The sequence below is a fragment of the Anarhichas minor genome, unplaced genomic scaffold, assembly GCF_050575085.1.
Source record: "Anarhichas minor isolate MPS153535 unplaced genomic scaffold, ASM5057508v1 ptg000004l, whole genome shotgun sequence".
NCBI classification, from domain to species: Eukaryota; Metazoa; Chordata; class Actinopteri; order Perciformes; family Anarhichadidae; genus Anarhichas; species Anarhichas minor.
The window spans coordinates 15,572,288-15,594,012 of NW_027466450.1; the positions used below are offsets into that span (position 1 = coordinate 15,572,288).

The 21,725-nt window shown below is 44.2% G+C and overlaps 2 protein-coding genes across 2 annotated transcripts; one reads left to right on the forward strand and one right to left on the reverse strand.

Annotated features, from left to right (window-relative positions):
• Positions 1–5,173: 5,173 nt before the first annotated feature.
• Positions 5,174–7,176, reverse strand: LOC142964438 (trace amine-associated receptor 13c-like). Its single transcript, XM_076104764.1, has 2 exons — positions 7,004–7,176; positions 5,174–6,504 (listed from the first exon to the last, which is right to left on the reverse strand). Exons 1-2 carry the CDS (start codon positions 7,174–7,176, stop codon positions 5,685–5,687), a joined length of 993 nt encoding a protein of 330 aa, XP_075960879.1. The 3' UTR covers positions 5,174–5,684.
• Positions 7,177–10,242: 3,066 nt separating this feature from the next.
• On the forward strand, positions 10,243–21,548 carry kiaa2012 (KIAA2012 ortholog). Its single transcript, XM_076104777.1, is given in 22 exon segments — positions 10,243–10,353; positions 10,681–10,812; positions 10,984–11,130; positions 11,609–11,798; positions 12,087–12,297; positions 12,371–12,540; positions 12,769–12,836; positions 13,481–13,697; positions 14,314–14,472; positions 15,067–15,237; positions 15,988–16,200; positions 16,470–16,537; positions 16,626–16,696; positions 16,759–16,981; positions 17,569–17,699; positions 17,840–18,029; positions 18,175–18,329; positions 19,055–19,442; positions 19,565–19,773; positions 19,865–20,037; positions 20,178–20,373; positions 20,537–21,548. Coding segments are annotated over 22 exon segments (3,768 nt in total). The 3' UTR covers positions 20,712–21,548.
• The last annotated feature ends 177 nt before the right edge of the window (positions 21,549–21,725 follow it).

The following is a 21,725-nucleotide window of genomic DNA, read 5'->3' on the forward strand; positions in this document are numbered from 1 at the left end:
CATCAGAGAGAGAAAAGTAGGCGAGAGGCTGCTGAGCTCTGGCAGCTTTGTGACCCAAGTTCTCAGTCATGAAGCCGATAGTATCTCACTCCTCCCACTATTCCCATGACCGAAAAAAACCAAGAGTGATTTGATGATGAAATACATTCAGAGCAAGTTGAACCAGATTAACTATTGATTCCTTTTGGATTTTTTTGTTATAGTTTTGGCAAAAATCTAAGTGACACAAAGACAAATTATTAATAATAATATCGAGAATTATAATAATAATAATAGTTCTATTTCATCCTTACTGACCGCCAGAGGCAGTGCTTAACACTGGATATCTTCTGTCTCGCGCATGCACAGGTCGAGTCTTTATATCAACAAAGTCACCTGTGACCTCGGATGAACCCTGTCATCTATAAGTTCCAGTGTCATTCTGAGTTCAGTCCTTTTTTATCTTCTCGCTACGCAGGCTACCTACCATGGTAGCATAAGCTTAAACAAATATGTGTCTACGATCAAGACATACTAGAGTTTGTTGCGGTAGCCTTGTGACCACCGGTCGGAGTTGCGGATCTCTCGCCCTCCAAAGGCTGCGACAAGCTGTCCCTCTTAGGAGGGAACGGCGACACGAGAGCCCTGGACTGGTGGACGCTCCTATCATCGGTCATTCACCAGTCTGATAAGGGCCACCTAAGTCGTGAAGACAGCAATCGGTGAGATCGATTAATATTGTTTTCCATAACCGTTGTTCGTTTTCCACGGTTGGCAGAGCGCTTCCGCTCTAGCTAATCGAGTGGCGTGCTAACAAGAGCGTAGAATATATGCTGTCGGCCGCCCTTCACAGTGAGCAGAGTGTCCTGCTCAGGTTAACTTGGTGAGATGCTAGTTAGACTAGATCGACATTAACATTGTGTCCATTTGTTTTGTAACATTACAGCTATCACAGTTAGCAGAGTGTTCCCGCTCAGGCTAACTTGATGAAATACTAGTTCGACTAGATCGACATTGACATTGTGTCCACTGATTTCTATTTTTACACCTGACGGATTTCACAGTTAGCAGAGTGTCCTCGCTCAGGCTAACTCGGTGAGATACTAGTTAGACTAAATCGACATTGATGTTGTGTCCATTTATGCTTTTACGCATTACGGCTGTCACAGTTGGCAGAGTGTCCTCGCTCAGGCTAACCTGGTGGGACGCTAACTAGACTAAGTTAATAATGGGATTGTGTCCATTGATTTTGTAACATTACGGCTATCACAGTTAGCAGAGTGTCCTCGCTCAAGCTAATTGGTGGGACACCAATATCTGCAGCGACTATCCTAGTAAAGAGAGTGTCCTCGCTCCCTTCTCACTGTAAGGACTGTTCTTTGGCCTGTTTCCACAGTGGCAGAGTGCTCTCGCTCAAGCTAAATGGTGGGACATCAATATCTGCAGCGACTGTCCTAGTGAAGAAAGTGTCCTAAGAGATCATTCCCCTCTGACTGCCCCCTGCCTGTTCTCTCAACATACAGCAGAGCGCTCCCGCTCAGACTGACTTAGAATTCCTCATCAACTAGCGGGACAAGGGTTCCTCCAGAATCGCGGCCATGTTTAACTCTCCCGGCTGTAGGACCTGTATGGCTCCTATTCAGCCATGCCCCCCCCCCCCCCCCCCCAGCCTTCAGCCGGGTCAAAAATGACCCCATTGTGCATCATCAATCCGGCAAAATCCCGGCCAGGTGTTAGCTGTGCTCCCGGCCAAGGGCGCAATCGAGATGGTGGACCCCCTGTCACAAGAGCCCGGGGGTTCTACTCAACTGACTTTCTTGTAAAGAAGACAGGCAGCGGACTGCACCCAGTCCTAGATCTGAGGGGACTCAACAAATTTCCAAAGATGTTGCCATTTCACATGTTGAGCACTGCAGACGCCCTTCGTGCTGTTTCCAAGGGAGAGTGGTTTACGTCTGTCAACGCCTATTCCCATGTTCCCATTGTGCATCAACACAGGCAGTTTCTTCGTTTCGCCTTTTAAGGCCGTCACTTTCAGTCCAGGGTGCTCCCATTCGGACTCTCCCTTCTCCCCACAGGTGTTCACAAGGTGCGTTACTGCTGTCCTTTCCCCTTGCAATCACAGGGCGTAAAAATACTGCCGTACTTAGACGATTGGCTGACCTGTGCGCCATCCTGGCTTCAGGCGGCACAGGATATTGCTCGCCTTCTCTCACGTGGACCGGTGGGGCCTCAAGGTGAACATGGAGAGGAGCTACCTGAGCCCTTTCCAGAGCATAACCTTCATTAATGTGGCTCTATGAGGGCCTGTCTGTCGCCCCAGCGTGTGGACGACATCCCCCACAACCTCTCCCCCTTCCGAGGGGGCGGACGGTTGCCCTACATCCTTTTCTCCGCCTATTGGGTAAACTGACAGCTGCCTCAATTGTCGTTCCCTTGGGTTTGCAGATGGCTGAACAGCCTTCACTTGGATGCCAAGTGGCACAGACACAGGGCAATAATAGTATCAAAACAGTGCCTACTCACTCTAACCCCATGGAGGGAGAGTGCATATTTGGCAAACAGTGTCCCCATGGGCTCAGTTCCATTCCGCCAGGAGATTGCCACAACAGATGCCTGTCTCTCAAGGTGAGATGTAGTGTGGCAGAACAGGACTGCTTGGGGGCTGTTGTCTGCTCAAAGACCGCATGGGCATGTCAATGTTCTAGAGCTAGCGCTCAAACACTTCCTGCCATATTTGAAGGGAAAGCATGTGCTTGTCCGGTTGGACAACACCTCTGCTGTGTTTTCACATAAACCATCAAGGGGGCACCAGATCTGCAGACGTTGCTACAGATATCACCGTGCCCTTCTGACTTGGGCGGCCCCTCGCCTGACGAGCCTTCGGGCAATGTGCCCACCAGGAGAACGGAACCAGGTTGTGGATTTCCTGTCCCGTCACAAGCCTCCACCGGGAGAGTGGCGGCTGCATCCAGACGGGATGTCGACCCACTGCCCCGACTGGTTCTCCCTGATGGAGAGGACCAGTCCTCTGGGTCAAGATGCCATGGCTCACACGTGGCCAGAGGATCTTCTTTATACCTTTCCACCATTCCCTCTGATCTTGCCAACGCTTGTCAGAGTTCTTCCCGGACAGGAGGGACCTCCTGTTGCAACTAGAAGGTCGGATTTGGCATCCCAATCCCTGCTGCCTTCAACTATGGGTCTGGCCGCGTGAGGGCCTGACCGGATGCTCAGTGGCTGCATAGAACCAGTCAGACTGACTATTCTGAATGCGAGGGCGCGATCTACCCGTCTACAGTACGCAAACAGGTGGAAGCTGTTTTCTGACTGGTGTGCGGTTCAGAACTAGGTCCCAGTACAATGCCCCGTGCCTGCTGTACTTGAGTTTCTACAGTCCCTCCTAGATAAGGGCCGGTCTCCCTCTACCCTTGGAGTATACGTGGCCGATATTTCGGGGCAGCATACTAAGGTCGACAATGACACAGTAGAGAGCCACATACTGGTGTCCCTCTTCCTATAAAGGGGCTCTGCAATTGCGTCCCCGAGCGCACCGAAGGCCCCTGCATGGGACCTACCCTTGGTACTGGACACCCTATGCTTGCCTCCTTTTGAACCCCTGGCACAGGCGGAGCCGAGATGGCTATCGGCCAAAACGTCACTTCAGCTCAACGTGGGGGCGAGCTGCATGCCCTGTCGGTGAAAGAATCATGTCTGAGGTGGAACTCAGATGGCTTGGGTGTCACTTCGTGGCCTAATGCAGCGTTCCTCCCAAAGGTGTTGACATGCTCACATATCAACCAGCCTATCCAGCTCGCGCAGTTTGACCCCCCCATCAGGAGAGGAAAGGTCAAGGCTGCTGTGCCAGTGCGGGCCCTCAGAGCTTATGTGGAAGCCACCGCCTGCATACGGCGGTCGGAGCAGCTCTTTGTCAGTTATGGTGGGCCTAAGAAGGACTGTGCTCCTTCAAAAACAGCGCCTATCCCACTGGATAGTGGAGGCCATTGCCTATACATACAAGGCGAGCGACCGTGCTCGGCCATCCAGGGTGAAGGGCCACTCTACCAGGAGTGTCTCCACGTCATGGGCAGCCCTGAGAGGTGTGCCTGTGGAGGATATATGTGCTGCGGCCTCATGGGCATCATCGAGCACATTCACCAAATACTACAGAGTCAACGTTGCCACCCCTCAACCACTGGGGAGGGTTCTTTGGCCAATTTCCTCTGCCGGAGCTATACGAGGTAGTTACTGTGATTCCTCGTGACTCTGTTGATATAAGTCATCCAGTGTTAAGCACTGCCTCTGGCGGTCAGTAAGGATGAAATAGAACGAAAGTTGCGAATGTAACTATGGTTCTATGAATCCTGGATGACCGCCAGAGTTCTTGGTCACTCGGAATCCCCTGAACATGTGAGAAGATTCCGTAGGACTGATCTCAGGATGACACCGGAACTTATAGATGACGGGGGTCATCCGAGGACACAGGTGACTTTGTTGATATAAAGACTCGACCTGCGCATGCACGAGACAGAAGATATCCAGTGTTAAGCACTGCCTCTGGTGGTCAGTAAGGATTCATAGAACCGTAGTTACATTCGTAACTTTCGAATTAATGAAATATAGAAATACAATTAACATTGTATTACATGCCCCGTCCTCAGGCCAGGATCTACTTTTTCGAGTTATATCTGAGGAACACACATAATCTGTGTGTATTAGGGGAGGGGCTCAAAGTGCAACAAAGTGTCCAACTCCCCTAGTTGACACTACGAGTACATCGTCATGCCATTTGGTCTAACCATTGCCCCTGCTGTCTTCCAGGTGCTGGTCAACGACGTCTTCTGATACTTGACTAACATCTGTGTTTTTGTTTACCTGTATGACATTTTCATCTTAAGGTCCAAGCAATGTGACATGTGTTCGTTCTGGAGAACAAACTCTTCCTCAAAGGTGAAGAAATGTCAGTTTCCCGTCTTGGAGGTGTCTTTCCTGGAGTTCATCATCAGGCTCAAGGCAGTTTAGGCACTGATCAGGCAGAGCAAGATTTATTTATATTGTTAATACTGATAACTTAACTTGTCTGCAAATTGGCATTAGAGCTTTTGATACTTTTCGCCACAGAAAATGATCTTATAACCTGTCAATAATCATTAGGTAATAATCATTTCAATAAAGGAAAAAATAACATAATCATTGCAAAGTTGTATACTTTATTGTCATTGCAGTGTATCACATTTCCAATATTTGCATTATTTATGTGTTTACCCATATCACTTTGCTTGATTTCTCTCTGTTTGCAAGAGGATTTAAAGATGCAAATGATTCGCTTAAATAATAAGTAAAATATAAAGTACCAGTCTTGTTGAAGCAACTTCAACAACATAAAGAGAAAAAAAATGTCAACTATCATATACTGTATGTTAGTTTACATACTCAGAATAAATGATTAAATGATGATGAATGGTTGTTGAATTCAGTCACCGAATGATATTTGTAAAAAAAAAAAAGTCTCTAAAGCTGGATAAATCTGCTCTTTATTTACCAGTTACAACACCTCGACAAAGATTCTGAGCTAAAACATATCATGAAGAGCCGACTCTTGAAACTCTTTTTCATATTTTGTCCTTTGTTCCATCAGCACTTAGTTGGCTGTTGAAGTAGCAGCAACAAACTTTTCCATCATATTATTCACTCTACATCCATATCTACATTATGTTGGCATCACAGGAGTCACGCTGCAGTATCTGAAGTGTGACAATGAGTTTAATAGATCTCCTAAACCAGGGGTAGAAAAAAGCATATACCATTGGATTTAGACAGGAGTTACAATAAAGTAGCCAGACCCCAAAAATTGAAAACGCCACACTGGTTGACATCTCCTGGCTCGCAAAAGACGGATAAAAGTAAGGACAGAAACATATTAGAAACACAACCACAACAACGCCAAGAGTCCTGGCTGCTTTTCTCTCAGATTTCTTAGCGGTAACTGTAACAGAACCCCGGAGTGTAACAGCTGCAATATGAGACCTCATGGCTCGAGCCTGAGACACAGCCACCACAAACACTCTCATGTACAGAACTATGATGACAAAAATGGGGCCTACAAAGGTCATCGACACATCAACAGCTCCTGTTATGAAGTCGATTACAACCACACACTCTCCATAGCAGGAACTATATCTATCTGGCTGTGTCAGGAAGTCTATTAGTATCAAAACATTATAGAAAACAGAAGAAATCCAACACAGGCAAATGCAGATTTTAACTCTTTTCTGAGTCACTTTGGTGGGGTAACACAAAGGGTCGCAAATGGCCACATATCGGTCAACCGATATGAGCACCATGTTTCCTACTGAGGCAGATGTAAGGATGAAAGAGGCGTAGTAAAACAGTCCACATATCGTGTTCCCCAAAAACCAGCAGCCCCCTAAAAGGAGGATTTGGAACGGCATCAGCAGGAGGCCGACGAGGAAGTCTGAGACAGCCAGGGAGAGGAGGAGGAGGTTGGTGGGGCTGTGGAGCTGCCTGGAGAGGAAGAATAACATCACTGAACATATTATTATCTGCAGCAATTGTAGAAGTCATGAGAACATTGTAATCTGTAAAAGTATGAATCGTCAAATTAATTAAATATGACCAAATACAATCTATACAGAACATGTAGTAGTATTTTTCAAATAAGCAAAGATTGATAGCACTTATGGCTCCTTGTATCTTAACCTGGAAACATAAAGTTTTCTATAAATTGTACATTTCTAGGTTAGACAGCATGCAGCAGCTTAGATTCCAACATTAATATCCTTAATGCATTCACACACAGTTATAGTTGTAAGAGTACTATGAGACGTATACTTTTTGCTGAATCCAACACATTTAAATTGTTTGAACATCTCATCACAAAAAGTTATTTTCATAAACTGCGTTAATGTAACAATATATCTATTGTCCCAACTCTTGTAAAATGAAGTGTTTGATATTGAGGTGAACAATATTCTACGATATGTTTGTAAGTTTTTCTTTATGCCTGAAGTGGGAGATAGAGATGATGACCAGCAGGTTGAGAGCCACAGTGAGCAAAGACATGCAAGACAGAAGGACGTAAAGGAATATGCTCTCAGCACGATGCTGCATTGGCTTCTTGCAGGAGGTGTTGAGTAGTTGTGGAAAGCAAATTTCAGCTCCTTGCAGTGTCTCCATCATCAGAGAGAGAAAAGTAGGCGAGAGGCTGCTGAGCTCTGGCAGCTTTGTGACCCAAGTTCTCAGTCATGAAGCCGATAGTATCTCACTCCTCCCACTATTCCCATGACCGAAAAAAACCAAGAGTGATTGAGCCCCTTAGTAATGGCTTGCCTGCAGAATTACTAGCATCATCAGCGCTAGTCCGTGTAATGGGAGTTACTGTTTACATCCCCGTTGACAATGTAGGGACCCAGGGTGTGCTGTACCCTCTCACTGTTCTAGGTACCCACCTGGTGAGCTTACCCACAGGTCTTGAGGAGAGGGAAGTCTCAGCCACAGTTTCATCCCAGACTGTATTGAGGCAGCTGATCTAACAGCACTTATCGAGCCGGAGCAGTGTCAGGTCAGGTCCTTACTGCAAAAGTGCAGTGATGTCTTTTCTGCCCATGAGATATAGGTTGCACTATTTCCCTTTGATATTCCTTTAGTGGATTGGGTACTTCAAAGATATAGGCACATCACTCCTTCAGAGTATGAGGCAGTGGAGACCCACAACCACCAGCTCCTTGAGGCACAGGTTATCAGGGAAACTAGTAGCCCCTTTGACTCCCCCACTGTGCTGGTAAAAAATATTGATGGCAGCCTTCGTCTGTGTGTAAACTATCATCTCTTGAACAGCAAGACCTGCAAGGACGCATTTTCATTCCCCCGTATTGAAGAGTCCATTAACACCTTTCAGGGGCCCGCTGGTTATTGTAGTTGCAACTTGTTAAAAACCTTCTTCGCCACTTCTTGCAGGATGTAGAGGGTCCTGACTCATGTAGACTACCATGTACAACTCAAACGTCCTATTCTGCAGGCTACACTTCCCATGGTCAGCTATCCAATGATAAGGCTCGTAGTGCATGAAAAGTAGTTTATTCCATTAAAATAATATGATGGTCTATCAAAAACTGACCATCTGCTGAAAATAACTGAAATACAGTCTACAATCTGCGGTCAGAAAAATTGTTGCTCCACATCATGCTCCATCGAAGCTTAACTTGCACTAATCACACTGAAAGGATTCAACCCAAAAATATTTCAATAGCAAGGCAGACTAAAGGAGCTTTCACCTAATATGGCAAAATACACAGCAAAGCACTTTCTCCAAAATGACCAATTACCTTAATTAGATTGTATACTAAACATTTTAAAGGGCGTAACACAATTTACTTTTGCAACAAGAATCAAATACAAAAACTGTAAACAATAGAACATGGCTCCTACAGTAATGACTAAAAGAAAGAGATAACAATGAGTTTCCCTCACAGAGTGGCAGGGCATCCCCCCCTAAAGCGAGGCCCAGGAGGGCAGCTGACTGGCAAGTGGTCAGGCTTATACTGGTGGCCCAGTTGGGCACAACCCGAACAATTAACGGGAGGCTTCAGCATTCATATGCCAATTAGTGAAAGCTGGATGATTATGTTTTTCCAATTACTCTCATTTCTGCTACTCTCATGATGCAATGTACACATGTGCTGGTAAAAATAACATCATCCAAGTAAATTAAGCACAGAGGTTAAAAAAACACAATACTTTTTATTTTATTTGATTGTGACTCAAACAATCAGAGAAACATTTGCAGTTATTTGTCAAGGTGAGACTGGAGAACAAAACAATGTTACCAGAGGCATTGGTGAAGACAAACAGAACTATTGTCCCAGCAGAATGCCTTGGTTTGTATGAGGTGTTCTCACAGTACTGGGTGTTAGTATACTGTGTTACCTGGACTGGAGGCAACATTTAAAAATCTCATGTTCCTTTTGTTTATGTGTGTGCATGTGGTGTGTGTGTGTGTGTGTGTGTGTGTGTGTGTGTGTGTGTGTGTGTGCATGTGTGTGTGTGTGTGTGTGTGTGTATGTGGTGTGTGTGTGCATGTGGTGTGTGTGTGTGTGTGTGTGTTCCAATATATGTCTCTGCAGCCACGGCAACAGACACACAGAGTACCTACTCAACCTAGCAACAGGGATTTAACACACACACACACACACACACACATACACACAGAGGGCAGTCTTTGTAAGGGGGACAGCAGGTACGTCCAATGTTTTTTTTCTCTTTATTAATACTTATTTCTGCTGTTAAACATGATCCAAATCAAGAAAATGTGACAATGAGCTGATAAACTAAATATACCGACACACTAAATCTAAATCTCGCTTCCTTACCGACTTGACTTTATTTCACGCAATTCTTTCTCTGAATTTCTTTCAGGGCTCTAATCCTTGACCTCCTCACTGCTTCCTTCTAATGTTGGTGATTGAGGTAGTTAAGTTTATTCTGATGTATATCCACTCCGTCAGTCTGAATAAGGACAATATTAAAAGTTAAACGCTTGATTATTCATTGATTATTCGTGTTTACCATGTGCCATCTGCTTTATATCGAGCTGTTGCATAAAGGCAATATTGTCCCTAGCATTGGTGCCAATAGCGTTTCTATTTTCTATCTTAAACTATATTCATACCCAGTGCCTTATTAGAGGTTATTGCTCATCGCAGTCACAATACAGTACTTACTGCTCTTTTTTTGGATAACAAGATACAACATCAAGAGTAATACGCTGTATTCATATAGCTCAACATTCACAAAACATCTGAATAAGAAGTGCATTTAACTGTAAATCTGTTGTGCTCAACATGCATGCATCTTCCTCATTCATTCAGCCATGTCCTTTTATACCCTTATGGTTGCAGTGGGCTGGAGCCTAACCCATCACACACTGGGTGAGAAGAAGCAGGGTACACCTGGAGGGTTACTAGTCTCTCACAGTACCAACACACACTTCAAAGGACTAATTCACACTTACACTCACACCTACTGCCAATTAAGAGCCCTGATCTGACATGCATATCAAAACCAACAGACTCAGGGAGAAGAGAAAACTCCACACAAACCTTAACTTAATAGTCAAGTTTTGTTTTACCAAATCAAGTCAGTGTCATTCGGAAAGACAACTATCATCATTATCGAAATCTATGGAATGACCTAACTAAGCCCTGTCCTCCTTGACTCGGCCATCCTCCAGGACGATAAGACATCATGAAGGATTTGCCCCTGTCCCTGCTGAGTCGGGGGTGTGGTCGATTTGTCTCGTACAAAGGAAACACGGGGAGACATGATGGACGCCTGGACGTCTGCTTCACACCGCAGGTAAACACTCACTTTGTCTTTGTTATGGAATGTATCTGCATTTCATCCTCACATTTATGTCAACCAGCCAACTAAAGGTGCTGAATTCGAAAGTCGGAGCATTTATACATAAGCAGAGAATGAAGTCATGTTAGCATCTTTAACTGCTCGGCCAGTCGCCATTTTGAGAGCCGTGTGGAGGCAATCCCTCAATCATTGATAGGCTCTGAATTTGGAATTTAGCACCTTTAACCAGTAAATCTGTTCATCGATCATTTAATCAATCTATTACTTGAATCAATCAATCGTGCCATTCATCATCAATATCATCGTTCCATCAACCAACAGGATTACTACATCTGGAAGTCCCAGCACTCTCTGCTTCGTCTATCCAACAGCGGCCGTCTGCTTGTGGAGGCAGAGTCAGCCCTTCCAAAGACCTACAGCACCCGAAGGGGGCCACTTCTACTGTACTCCCAGGTATCTGTGTGTGTTTACGCAAGTACACGGTACACAACAAATATGTCCAGGCACAGTTAACGAGACAGAAACAACTGCCGAACCTCTGGAAACGTCATATTGAGCTACATAAACCTTTGACTTACAGAAACAAAGAGCTCTGTTTTCAGGTTGACCTTATTCTCTCTCCAGCACTTGGTTTCTATGGAAAGCAGTTGTCACTCAGACACCAGAGACAGGAAGCAGAGGGTTGTTCGGCGGTACACTCAACAAGTGGCACAGCAGCTGAGCACCGTCAAGGAGTTATCGGCAGCCATTTTGAGCTGCAGCAACACTCAGGTAAAGGCCCTGTCTTACGTCAACAGAGAGGAAGCTTAATTTATATATATATATGTATATCAGCCTGTTTTAGTTCATTGTTTTGGATTTACAACACATTTATTGTTTGGTCTCAGGGCTCTTATAAACCCTGTTTCCAGCAGCAACAGGAAGCCTTTTTTTTCAGCAAACAAGCTAAACTCTTTCTCCTCCATGGAACAGTCAACTTTTACTTCTCAGTCCTTCTACAAATGTCTCCATCCTTTGCTGGCAGACGTGGCACCATGACCATAATGGGATGATAATGTTGCGTCATGACAATGTGTCATGGATGTGAAAAATAGACACTCGTTTGTTTGCTTATTAACTAAAACAACTTCATTAGGCGATAAAATCTCAGACCTGTGCATCTGTCAGAGTGTGTTGGAGTTCTTTGCCTTCTTGTTGCCAAAAATGTACTCACGCAATAATTTCACTTCAATGTTTGTCTTCCCTCCAGTTCATGACCTCCAGGCCCGGTCCACTCTTCTTTCCTCCTCTTCATCCCCCTCTTGCTCCAGACCTCCTTCGTCCCAGTCCTGCGTCGCCCACGACGCAGGAGCAGCTCCGTCCAGAGTCGGTTGCACAGTTGAACCCCATGTGGCTTCCTGCAAAGAGAAGCACTGTACAACTGGATAATCAACCTGAAGGTAAAAGATGGACAGACGGACAGATGGGTTGATACAAACTGATATAAGTGGTGATACAAAGTCCAAAACAGAAACTCTCTTAAGTGCTGTTGTGAGTAAGGTAAACAGAACAAATTTGATGTAAAAAACAACCAAATATGCAGCATTAATAGCAAAGAATCTACAAACGTGGTTTTTGTTTACATTCCTGCTTTGCTTCTTACTGAAATGAAACTAACCAAGTGCATGAGTCAAACTTGTTGAATGCTACCCAGTATGCTTAAATCCTGAAATTAAGCGTCTCTGCAGATAAAGAGGAGGAGCAGGGCAGCAGGAAGAGGGTCAGGCTGGATCTGTTCCTCCAGATACCCTGCACCTCCAGGACTCCACAGATGGAGCCTCATCCCTGGGTACACTATGTAGCAGTGACCCCTGAAGAACCAGAAGGACCTCAGGTGACATGCTACTGACTAAAGTTATATCTATAGACATGTATGAATGTCCTTTTATCTTTTGAAATGTATGTATAACTGTTTTAATGATGCTATGATGTTTAATTTATTGTCCAAATGTCTTTCCTACCAACTGCAGAGTGTAGACATTGGTCTGCAGCTCACTGAAATAAAACAGCTCCATCATCCAGACATGAACTGGGTCCAAGACATGGCAGATGATGAAGGCTGTTCCATTCAAGACAGTGGAATGACCAGTGATGAAGGCAACTATGAAAGACCGATTAGTGGGAACAGTCACGGGAGGAGAGGTGTGTGTCTTGAAAGCAAAAATGTATGTCCCAAACCAATGTGAATGAATGTAAGTCAAAGAGATGTCCTGCAATGCTAACAAGTTATCTGCATGTACTCATCTTCCTCTTCAGTATGTGTCAATTAAAAACTGCACTCTTCTCTAGTCAGACTATGTGGAGCATGGACCAAACCTTTTCCTCTGCAGTTGATAACCATGATGCTCTGTTTGCCTTCCCCGCACACAGGCCTCCTTCCTCCTCTGACACTGGGACATTCAATCTGTAATGGACCCTGTTGGGAGAGACAAGATGGGGTAAGACAGTAGTTTATACCAGTCAGGCCAAAACATTAGTGTATCAGCAGCTCAGTGCTCACCAGCAAAACAAGGCAAGCTAGCAGAGGGCGTGACGCCTTTTTGGTGCTGTTTCAGCCATTTTTCTAGCTTCCTCTTAGAAGAGACAGAAACATCCCGAACAAGAAAATATAGACAAAGGGCAATGTCTCTGCAGGTACAGACACCGCCACACACTTATAGTGGGTCATAAGTGATGATTGAGAGGGATTTCTTTTTTTATGTGTCTAAAATTGCAAATATTTGACAAATTTTGATTAAATCCAGTGAAAATGTATAATTCCACATGTTTCTTATCAGAACTCTAGATAGAGGCACCACAAGAAATTATAATTAATTACCTACATCTTTGATACAAACATTTTTAGTTTTATTGGCAGTACTCCATTACTATACTATTGATGTTGTACTGCGACAGTTGACAACTGCACTAATGGAAATAGGCAAAGGTGTGTATGTGCATATTTTTGTATATTCTCATCTCCAGGGTATTAATATTGGTTGTATTGAAATACTGACTGAAATCCTAATTTTCCTCATTTGGCATTACCGTATTTGAGAGCAAAACTTCCAAATAGCAGACACGCCTCTGTTGAATGTTTCAGCTGAGATGGGAGGGTCCCAGCAGTGATGAACACCATGGAAGACGCTTACCTCCCATAGCAGAGAGTCATACGGATCCCCCCGGCTGGGGAGTCCAGGCTCAGACCCAACAGGATGCCCGACCAAAGGCAGACAGAGTTGGGTTTCAATCCCAAGAAAATCTGAATAGACTCCATCAGCAGTCTCTGTTTCTTCCTCTGCTGTTTCCAGGGAACGAGGGTAACAAAGACACACTTCTACACTAGGAAGACTACACACACACTGACTCAGTTAAAGGAAAGATTTGTATAGCAAAGCACTGAAGAGACTTTATATACTGCTGGGTCTGCACGTATTTCGTTAAGCAGATGCTGATTGGCCAGCTACGCTTATTCTAATTCTTATTGGGGAATTGCATGCTCATGAATGGAGGAGAGTATTACCCATAAAGTCCAGCAGAGAGCTCCGCCTGTGCTTATAAAACTAGTGTTACAATATCGTAACCTTTTTTACTTTGAGGAGGAAGCGATAATCTGAACTCTTACTCATCAGTACGTTTTTTTTTAGAACCACGAAAGTTATTGTCATCGTTTTTTCCATTCTTATTAGTCATAAAATCCCACAATGCAATGTGCCACATCAAATTGAAGCCTAAATGATAGTTACACGACAGTTAGACCTCGCAAATACAGGGGGACATATTTAGTAATAATAACTAATCTCTCCATGAGATAGTGTGTGTTGTGGAATTCGTTTTGATGTAGTGTACTTTGTAAACACGGACATCATAACTATGCTAACCTCATTTGTCGATGTACAGATGCTGTATTCTGACTGATCTCCCTCTGTCTTTCAGAAGAGATAAGTGGACAGCAAAGAGGAGGAGGGGGGAAAACAGAGAGACAACATCATAAAAAAGAGACAGGAGGGCAGGGAGGAGGAGGAGGAGGAGGAGGAGGAGGAGGAGGACTACCCTCTGACAAAGGCTCTATGATTCTGCTGGAACTAGGAGAAGGTAAACCACACACATACTGCACTTTATGCTGCTGTTTAGATTCAGTCATAGATGTCTCTATAAGAGATCCCAGAATTCCATTCCAATAAAGTAGCCTTAATACAAGACAGCACAGAGTATATCGTTTTTAGCATTAGCTCTGTTTAGATTTTGGTTATTTATGTTTATTATATTTTCTTACCTCTTCATGCATCCTCATGCTGCTTGTTTTGTGACTCATATGTCTCTTTTCTAAACATCCTTTAAAATATTGTTAAAGAATGCTGGAGGATTGAACACAGGACCTCACACATGAATAAGCCAAACTTTACCACTGAGCTCCCCTGACAGAAAAATGCTTATTTAATCTATTAACAAATTACTTAATAGCAAACAGTTTTCTGCACATTTTGAGACATCCCTGTGTCACTCAGTGGTGGGATGACCACTGCTACTTCTTAGAGAGTGTATGTTGGGGATCGAACACATAGACGTATTGCATGAAAAGCACAAAGTCCTCTGCGTTACATCCCGAGGGATACACTCCACTTGGAGAATATTTTCTGCAAAAGTTCACCGTGTTCTTCATGTCCATCACACTGTCTTCTCCTCCAGAGCTTCCTCCTCCAGTAGGAGCGTTGGGTTGGGTTGCAGGGCGGAAAGGCCCGGGCAAACGGAGCTCTTTCACCTTCTTACAGAACCGACTGCCCGACCTCCAGGATCCCTGTGAACCCCGGGACGCTAACAGAGGCGTGGTTAGGGGTGTTCTGCCGCTGGAGCTGAGAGGTATGGGAAGCTAAACTACTGTGGCAACAATTTTTGAAACTGGTCCAGTATTGAGAGAGAACGCTGCAGATGGCATGTCCCTAAACGGGCTACAATGCAATAGCTCGGGTAAACTCCTCACCGTCAATGTACGTCCACTAAAAGTGCTTATTTCTGCCACTGAACGGCTCAGATTGTTATTATAAGTCTCGCTAACGAGAAATAAAACATTTTTTCTTTACCTTTCACTTGATCTTGTCTGTTTGTTATTCTGTGTATTCCTCCGAGAAGTCTCGTTCTGAAATCTTACGTCGCATCCACAAAAATCAGCTAAATATTCAGCCGTGACGTTGAACATCTTTTAGATAACACTAAACTATGCAGTCTGTACTCCAACACAACACACTCTGAACTCCTCTCTCCAACTCTCACTCACGTTTCCACCGTTGTCTTCTGGCAACATGACACGATAGCAAACAGGCCGCATCAAGTGAAAGGTTAAGAAAAGTCCTTTCCATAATGTTGTCAGACAAAATCTGAGCCTTTCTACCGTGCAGCGTTCTCCTTCCATACTGGACCAAATGAAAGAGCTGTTAGACACAAAAACATGGAGGAACAGGGTCCAGGTTAAAGAGAAATTACCATTTAAACGGGAAAGTGACCACCAATGGAGTTAGTAAAAAAGATATTAACCTCGTCTTTCCATTAAGTTCATGTTTTCAAAATGTTACTCTGCATATATGAGTTCACCTCCTTTTTGAGTTGTGTCAGATTTGCAGAACGACAAATCAGTTGGCAGCCTGATCTTGGGTCCTGATGGGGAGATCATACAACTGTCGCTGTACGACAACAGCCAGGACTCATCTCACACTGATGGTGACACACGGGAGCAAGGTACCGGTACACGCAATGAGCCCTCAAAACGTCCTTCTTCCTTCAGGAAATCCAAAAGCTGCGTACTTTATCTTGAGGAGAGACGTGTAGGCTGTAGCTTGTCTTTGTCATGGTTTATGTTACTTGGATGGACTTCCAGTGTCCATTACAAAATAAACTTTGGACAGGTTGAGCAAATGCAGATGTAGCTTGCAACCGGCTTTTTCCAGGTTTGGCTGTCATGCCATTGGGCTTAACTTGGCTCATGCGTATCACTGTTTACATTCGACATAAATCAAGTATTCCTTTTAGTAATAAAAGTAGCCCTGGTTGTGTTTGCTTCCTGCTCTAAGCCTTTGCCTGCTCATTGATGTGTGCAGAGGGAGAGGTGGAGCTGAACACAGATGTTCCTGTGGGCGTCATCCAGCAACATCAGTCCGTGCACAAGGTGATTTGTGATTTTTGACTGTCTTTGTAAAGGCCTAGCTTAGCACGAAGAATTTAGCACAAATTTTAAAATTCTGTTCTCCAACCAGGTCTTGGATCTTCCCAGATTGACAGAGACTGAAGTATGCTCACCAAGCAGCCATACAGACACAGGTAAATCTCTGCTGCTATTTTATCATAATTTTAATTTGAATGAATTTAACCAAACTTTTGGTTTGACGTTCCAGCGGCTGTGACCAAAAAAACAACAAAGGGTGCAGAAGCAGCGTCGGAAATATGGGGAAAGGATGCTAAAAACAATATAAGGATGCCTCCACTGAGGGAGCAGGAAAGGAGGGAGGAGCCAAAAGGAGGCAACACTGAGGCAGAAGAGGAGGACGAAGAGGAAGAGCTGAGCAGCACAGGACAGACTAGCCATTTGTCTGGATCACGTCAGCCAGGGTTGGTGTGATTCACATTTAACTTAATGTATGTACGTTATTTAAGTTCCTTCAGTAGCAGATGACTCAAAAAAATGTAACGTTTGTATTTGTTAGCGATTACACCAAGACTTCTCATATCATTACTGATTTCAAAGACCGAGAATCAAGGTGAGCGTTCCGCCTTTCTTCTTCTGCACCAAAGATCATTTCACTTTTATCTGGTTAGCTGAGCTGAGTTGCCCAAATTTGTCAAAACTCCTGAATTTGAAGTCCTGTTTCCTAAAGACGAATACAATCAAGTTAAGTTATTAAATACTTTCACATGCAAAGCAAAAGACCAGCACTTTCAGTGGGAGTTTTTTCCGTGAGTGAATATGTCCCCATATCCCTGTCACACCCCTCAAAAACTGCATGGCAACTCAAGATTCACTCAACCAACATTGAATTTGTCCCTCTATTATCTGCTGCAGGATAAAGGTTGATCCATTGATGTCATTGCGTAGGATTTCTGACCGGTGGAGTTCCTAAATTTCCATCTTGCTAATAGATGCCATTGTGCATGGTTATTTACTGGAAACAATTTGAATTTGTCTGTTTGTCCTGAGAGAAGCAGCTGTTTAAAGATGATGTATCATTTAGCCAGCAGAACATCAGCCCAAATGAAGCAACAACAGAGGGCGCTGTGGACAAAAGGAGGACGAATACGAAAAGGAAGAACGTTGAGGAACCAACTTCGACAGGGTGAACGATGAATACTCAAAAACTCTTATGAGATTAAAACATAACAGATTCTTGTAAGAACCGTGATTTTTATTTTTTTTTAACACATAGAGTAACAAGCAGCACAAACTCACCCACACCCATGTCCTCCACTTATTTAGGAAAAGGGAGATGAAAACAGTGAAAAGTGAAGCATCAGATGGACAGAAGACATCAAGGACGAGGGGGGAAGGAAGACGGCAGAGGCAGAAGACAGGAAGTGATACACGATCAGTCAGGAGCCAGAAACCAGAGGAGCGGACCAACAGAGAGGCAGCAGAGACTCAGGGCCGATCTGCTCTCCCTTCTGTGGTGAGTGTTAAAGACGTTTGTTGTTTATAAAGCATGTAAAATCAAAAGTGTTAACTACAAATCAAGTACAGACGCCTGTATTTATCTAAAGGAATGCATGAAATGAGATGCCATTCAGCTTTACAATCACTTTCCTGTCTTTCAGAAAAAGAGGATGAAAGACAGGGAAGGAGAAAAAGGAGAAGTCAAGACAAATGAGGAGAGAAACGAGCGAGGAGAAGTAAGGAGGCAGAAGGAGGAGTCTGCAGGGAGGAGGAGGAAGAAAGGAAGCCTGAAGCACAAAGAGTTAGTTGTTGGTAAGAAATTGCAATCATTCGGGCACAATAATTATACGTGACACATCGACATTGGACATTTGTTTTAAATCGTCAACAACTGCCATTTAAAATGGTGAACTCGGGAACTGCGTCAAATACAGCAGCGCGGTCAGTGCTCCTCAGTGTCCGACGACGACGATGTGTGCAACTAACTGCAATGTAAACCCACCCGCGTCATTAGTAGACACTCAGAGCAACTGATGTAGTATAAAGTCCACACAGGGCAGGCAGGAGGGGAGGAAGATAGGTCAAACAAACACAGGACTTTCACTCAGGAGACCGCTGTTCGTGTCCGACACCAAAAGTAAAAGTTGACATTGTGTCGCACATCCGTCGTTTGTCACATTAGTCACATGACTTCTTTGTCACTCGCTAGTCACGTGAGTCGTTAGTCAGTGAAGTTGACGTCAACCCCCTGTTTGTTTTTTGGGGAGTTTTTCCTCCACCGATTAGAGGGTCCCGGGACAGAGGATGTCGCATGTGTACAGATTGTAAAGCCCTCTGAGGCATATTTGTGATTTTGGGCTGTATTAAATAAATTACGAAATTATAAATTATAAATAAACCACGCTCTTTTCGTAAACCTACAGTGGCTTTGTTGCATCTAGAATAAATTTGTGAGCTCAAAATGTTGACATCTATTTAGAAGTAGTTGCATGTCTTTTCCTTTGCATTCCTGTCCTGTCTTTTTCCCTTTCCTTCTCTTTTCTCAGAGGACCCTCTAAAGAAAGAGGAGGTGGAAATCAGCCAGGAAATGCAAGAAGGGTCTCACATAACAACCACCAAAAGGCCCTCTGCAACACAAAGTCACAATAACGACACAGAAACAAATCCAGAGGAGGACACGGGCACAGAGCATCTTTCCACCGATGCTGACAAACACAGCAGCGTCCGATCAGTGAGCTCGCTCGGGTCCGCCGCCGCTGCGTCCGGTATCAACCAGAGGAGCTCGAGGAGGTCTGCTGCCTCTTCATGTGAGGAGGGTTCAGCGCCTGCCAGCGCCTTGGGTCTCGCTTCATCGCGTGGCCGCCTGTCGTCATGTTCAACTGTCATGGTGAGGGAGGAACAGCTGACGCTGAACCCAGTGAAGCCGGAGGTTGGTAGGAAGCACACACCTGAATCATAGTTTAACATAATTGATCTGTTCTTCATACTTCAAAATGAACTAATTCCCCTTATTTTAATTAATATGAGTGAGTGTATGTGTGCGTGTTTTAGTTCTACAGGCCCAGGAGGACTCAGGAGGAGGAAGAGGAGGCTGCAGCTCTGCATCTGGCCCAGCGAGCAGAGAAAAGGAGGCAGGAGGTGGAGAGGAAGAGGAGGGAGCGGGAGGAAGAGGAGAGGAAGCAGCAGGAGAGGGAACAGACAGAGGAGAAGATGAAGAGCGAGCTGGAGGAAGAGAGGAGGAAGAGGGCTGAGGATCTCAGGTCCTACTTTTTTTCTTTAACATTATAAAGATTCACTCCGTAAAGTACAGATTCAACTGCAACTTCATGAATATTCAATAAACGTCCCCAGGCTGAAGAAACTGGCGGAGGAGAAGGAGAGGAGGAAGCGCGAGGAAGAGGAGCAGGAGCGAGGAAGAAAGGAACAGGTGCAAAGAGAAAGAGAGAGGAGGAGGCAGGAGGAGAGGAGGCGTCAGATGGAGAGCCTCCAGAGGATGAGAGAGGAGGAAGAACAGAGGAGTAAAGGTGAGAGTGAGAGGAGGAGAAATAGAGAGAGGAGTGAAAAAGAAAATGATGAAGAAGAGAAAGCAGGGGGGAAAGAAGAGAGCGAAGGAAGCAGTAGTACAGTTTAATGCAGCTTATTTTTGACATTTTGCCCCCTCCAGCTGAACTAGAGCACCTGCGCCTGGAAGAAGAGAGGAGGCAGGAGGAGGAGAGCAAGAAGCTGCAGGAGATGGATGGGGGTGAGAGGATAGAGTACCTCTGTAGGAAGGAGCAGGAGGAGGAGAAGAGGAGGAACAAAGAGGAGAAGCGTAAGAGGAGAGAAGAGGAGGCCGCCTTGCAGGCGGAGCTGCTTTCCAGGTATATACATGTGTCTGTCTCTTTAAACTGGGGCTATTATATATTCATAGTATTTTATAAACATTCAGATTTTTCAGAATAATGTTTCAGAGCAACTTAAAGTAAATGAGCAATAAATTATCCAGCTCTCTCTGTGTGTGTCTCTCATTCTCTCCTCCTGCAGACAGATGGCGCTGTTGCAGCAGCAGTTGGCCTTTAAAAGGGGTCTCGTGTTGGAGGCTGGCGGTCTGGAGAAAACTCAGGGTATCTCCAGACCGTGGATCTACTCTTATTTCACTTTGTTACAGCTACTGGGTCTAGATCCAGCTAAAGCTGAGACCATCACGCCTGACCTTTAACCTCCATTTGAGTACATGATTGACAAGTGGGAAACGTTTTTTGTTTGATGAAATGTTTAACTTATTTTGAAAGATCATTAAATCAAATGGGAGACAAGGATCACATCCATACTCCATCCTGTAGCATTATTGCTTGTAGCAGATTTAATGATGAGTTAATATCAAACTATGTAACAATTATTAATAAATCAATTATGAATCATAAACCCATGAAACAGTGTAAGAGGATGAAGACAAGTTATGGCACTCAGCTTCAGCTATAAGACACAATTAGTTTAATTAAGCATCAGAATGTAACATTAGATTAGATTTAGGACGTTACCCAATTTTGGAAAACCAGGGACAACTTCAAAATTACTTGTTATGGTGTGAAGTGACTTCTTATTTCTTATACACTCAAATAAAATGTAGGAGAAAGAAAGTAGGAGTCACCGCAACCACGAGAGGTTCTTAAGACTGCAGCCATAACTGGGCATGCACTCATTACGCAGTTTGCTTCAGCGAGATTAGCTGTGGACAGACACAAAGTTGCACACTCAGCCACTTACTTGGGGACGCACGCACGTACACACGTGATCAATCGCATTATCGTCCTGGCAGAGAAACAACAATGATAGAAGAAGAGGGAGAGGTAAAGGCCAAAAGGTCTATAGTAGGAACCACAGAAGAAGAAATGTAGTTGAAATTGGATCTTTAGAGACACAGTGTACACATACTATATTTGGAGGCCTTATTAGTGGCGTTTTCACTACAATTTGATAGATTTTGTGTAATAATATAAACAAGACATTACTGTTTTTATGATCGAGTAAAGAATGCATCCTAAAAACAATATAAGGAATCGTTTTGATTTTAATGTGTGTGTGTGTGTGCGTGTGTGTGTGTGTGTATGTCAGAGGGATTTATTGAAACGAATTTTCCAGTCACCATGATGTAAAAGATAATGTAAATAGCCCACCGTCAGACGTATTTCAATACAGTAATTTCAATAGCATTGGGTTAAACACAAGCCCA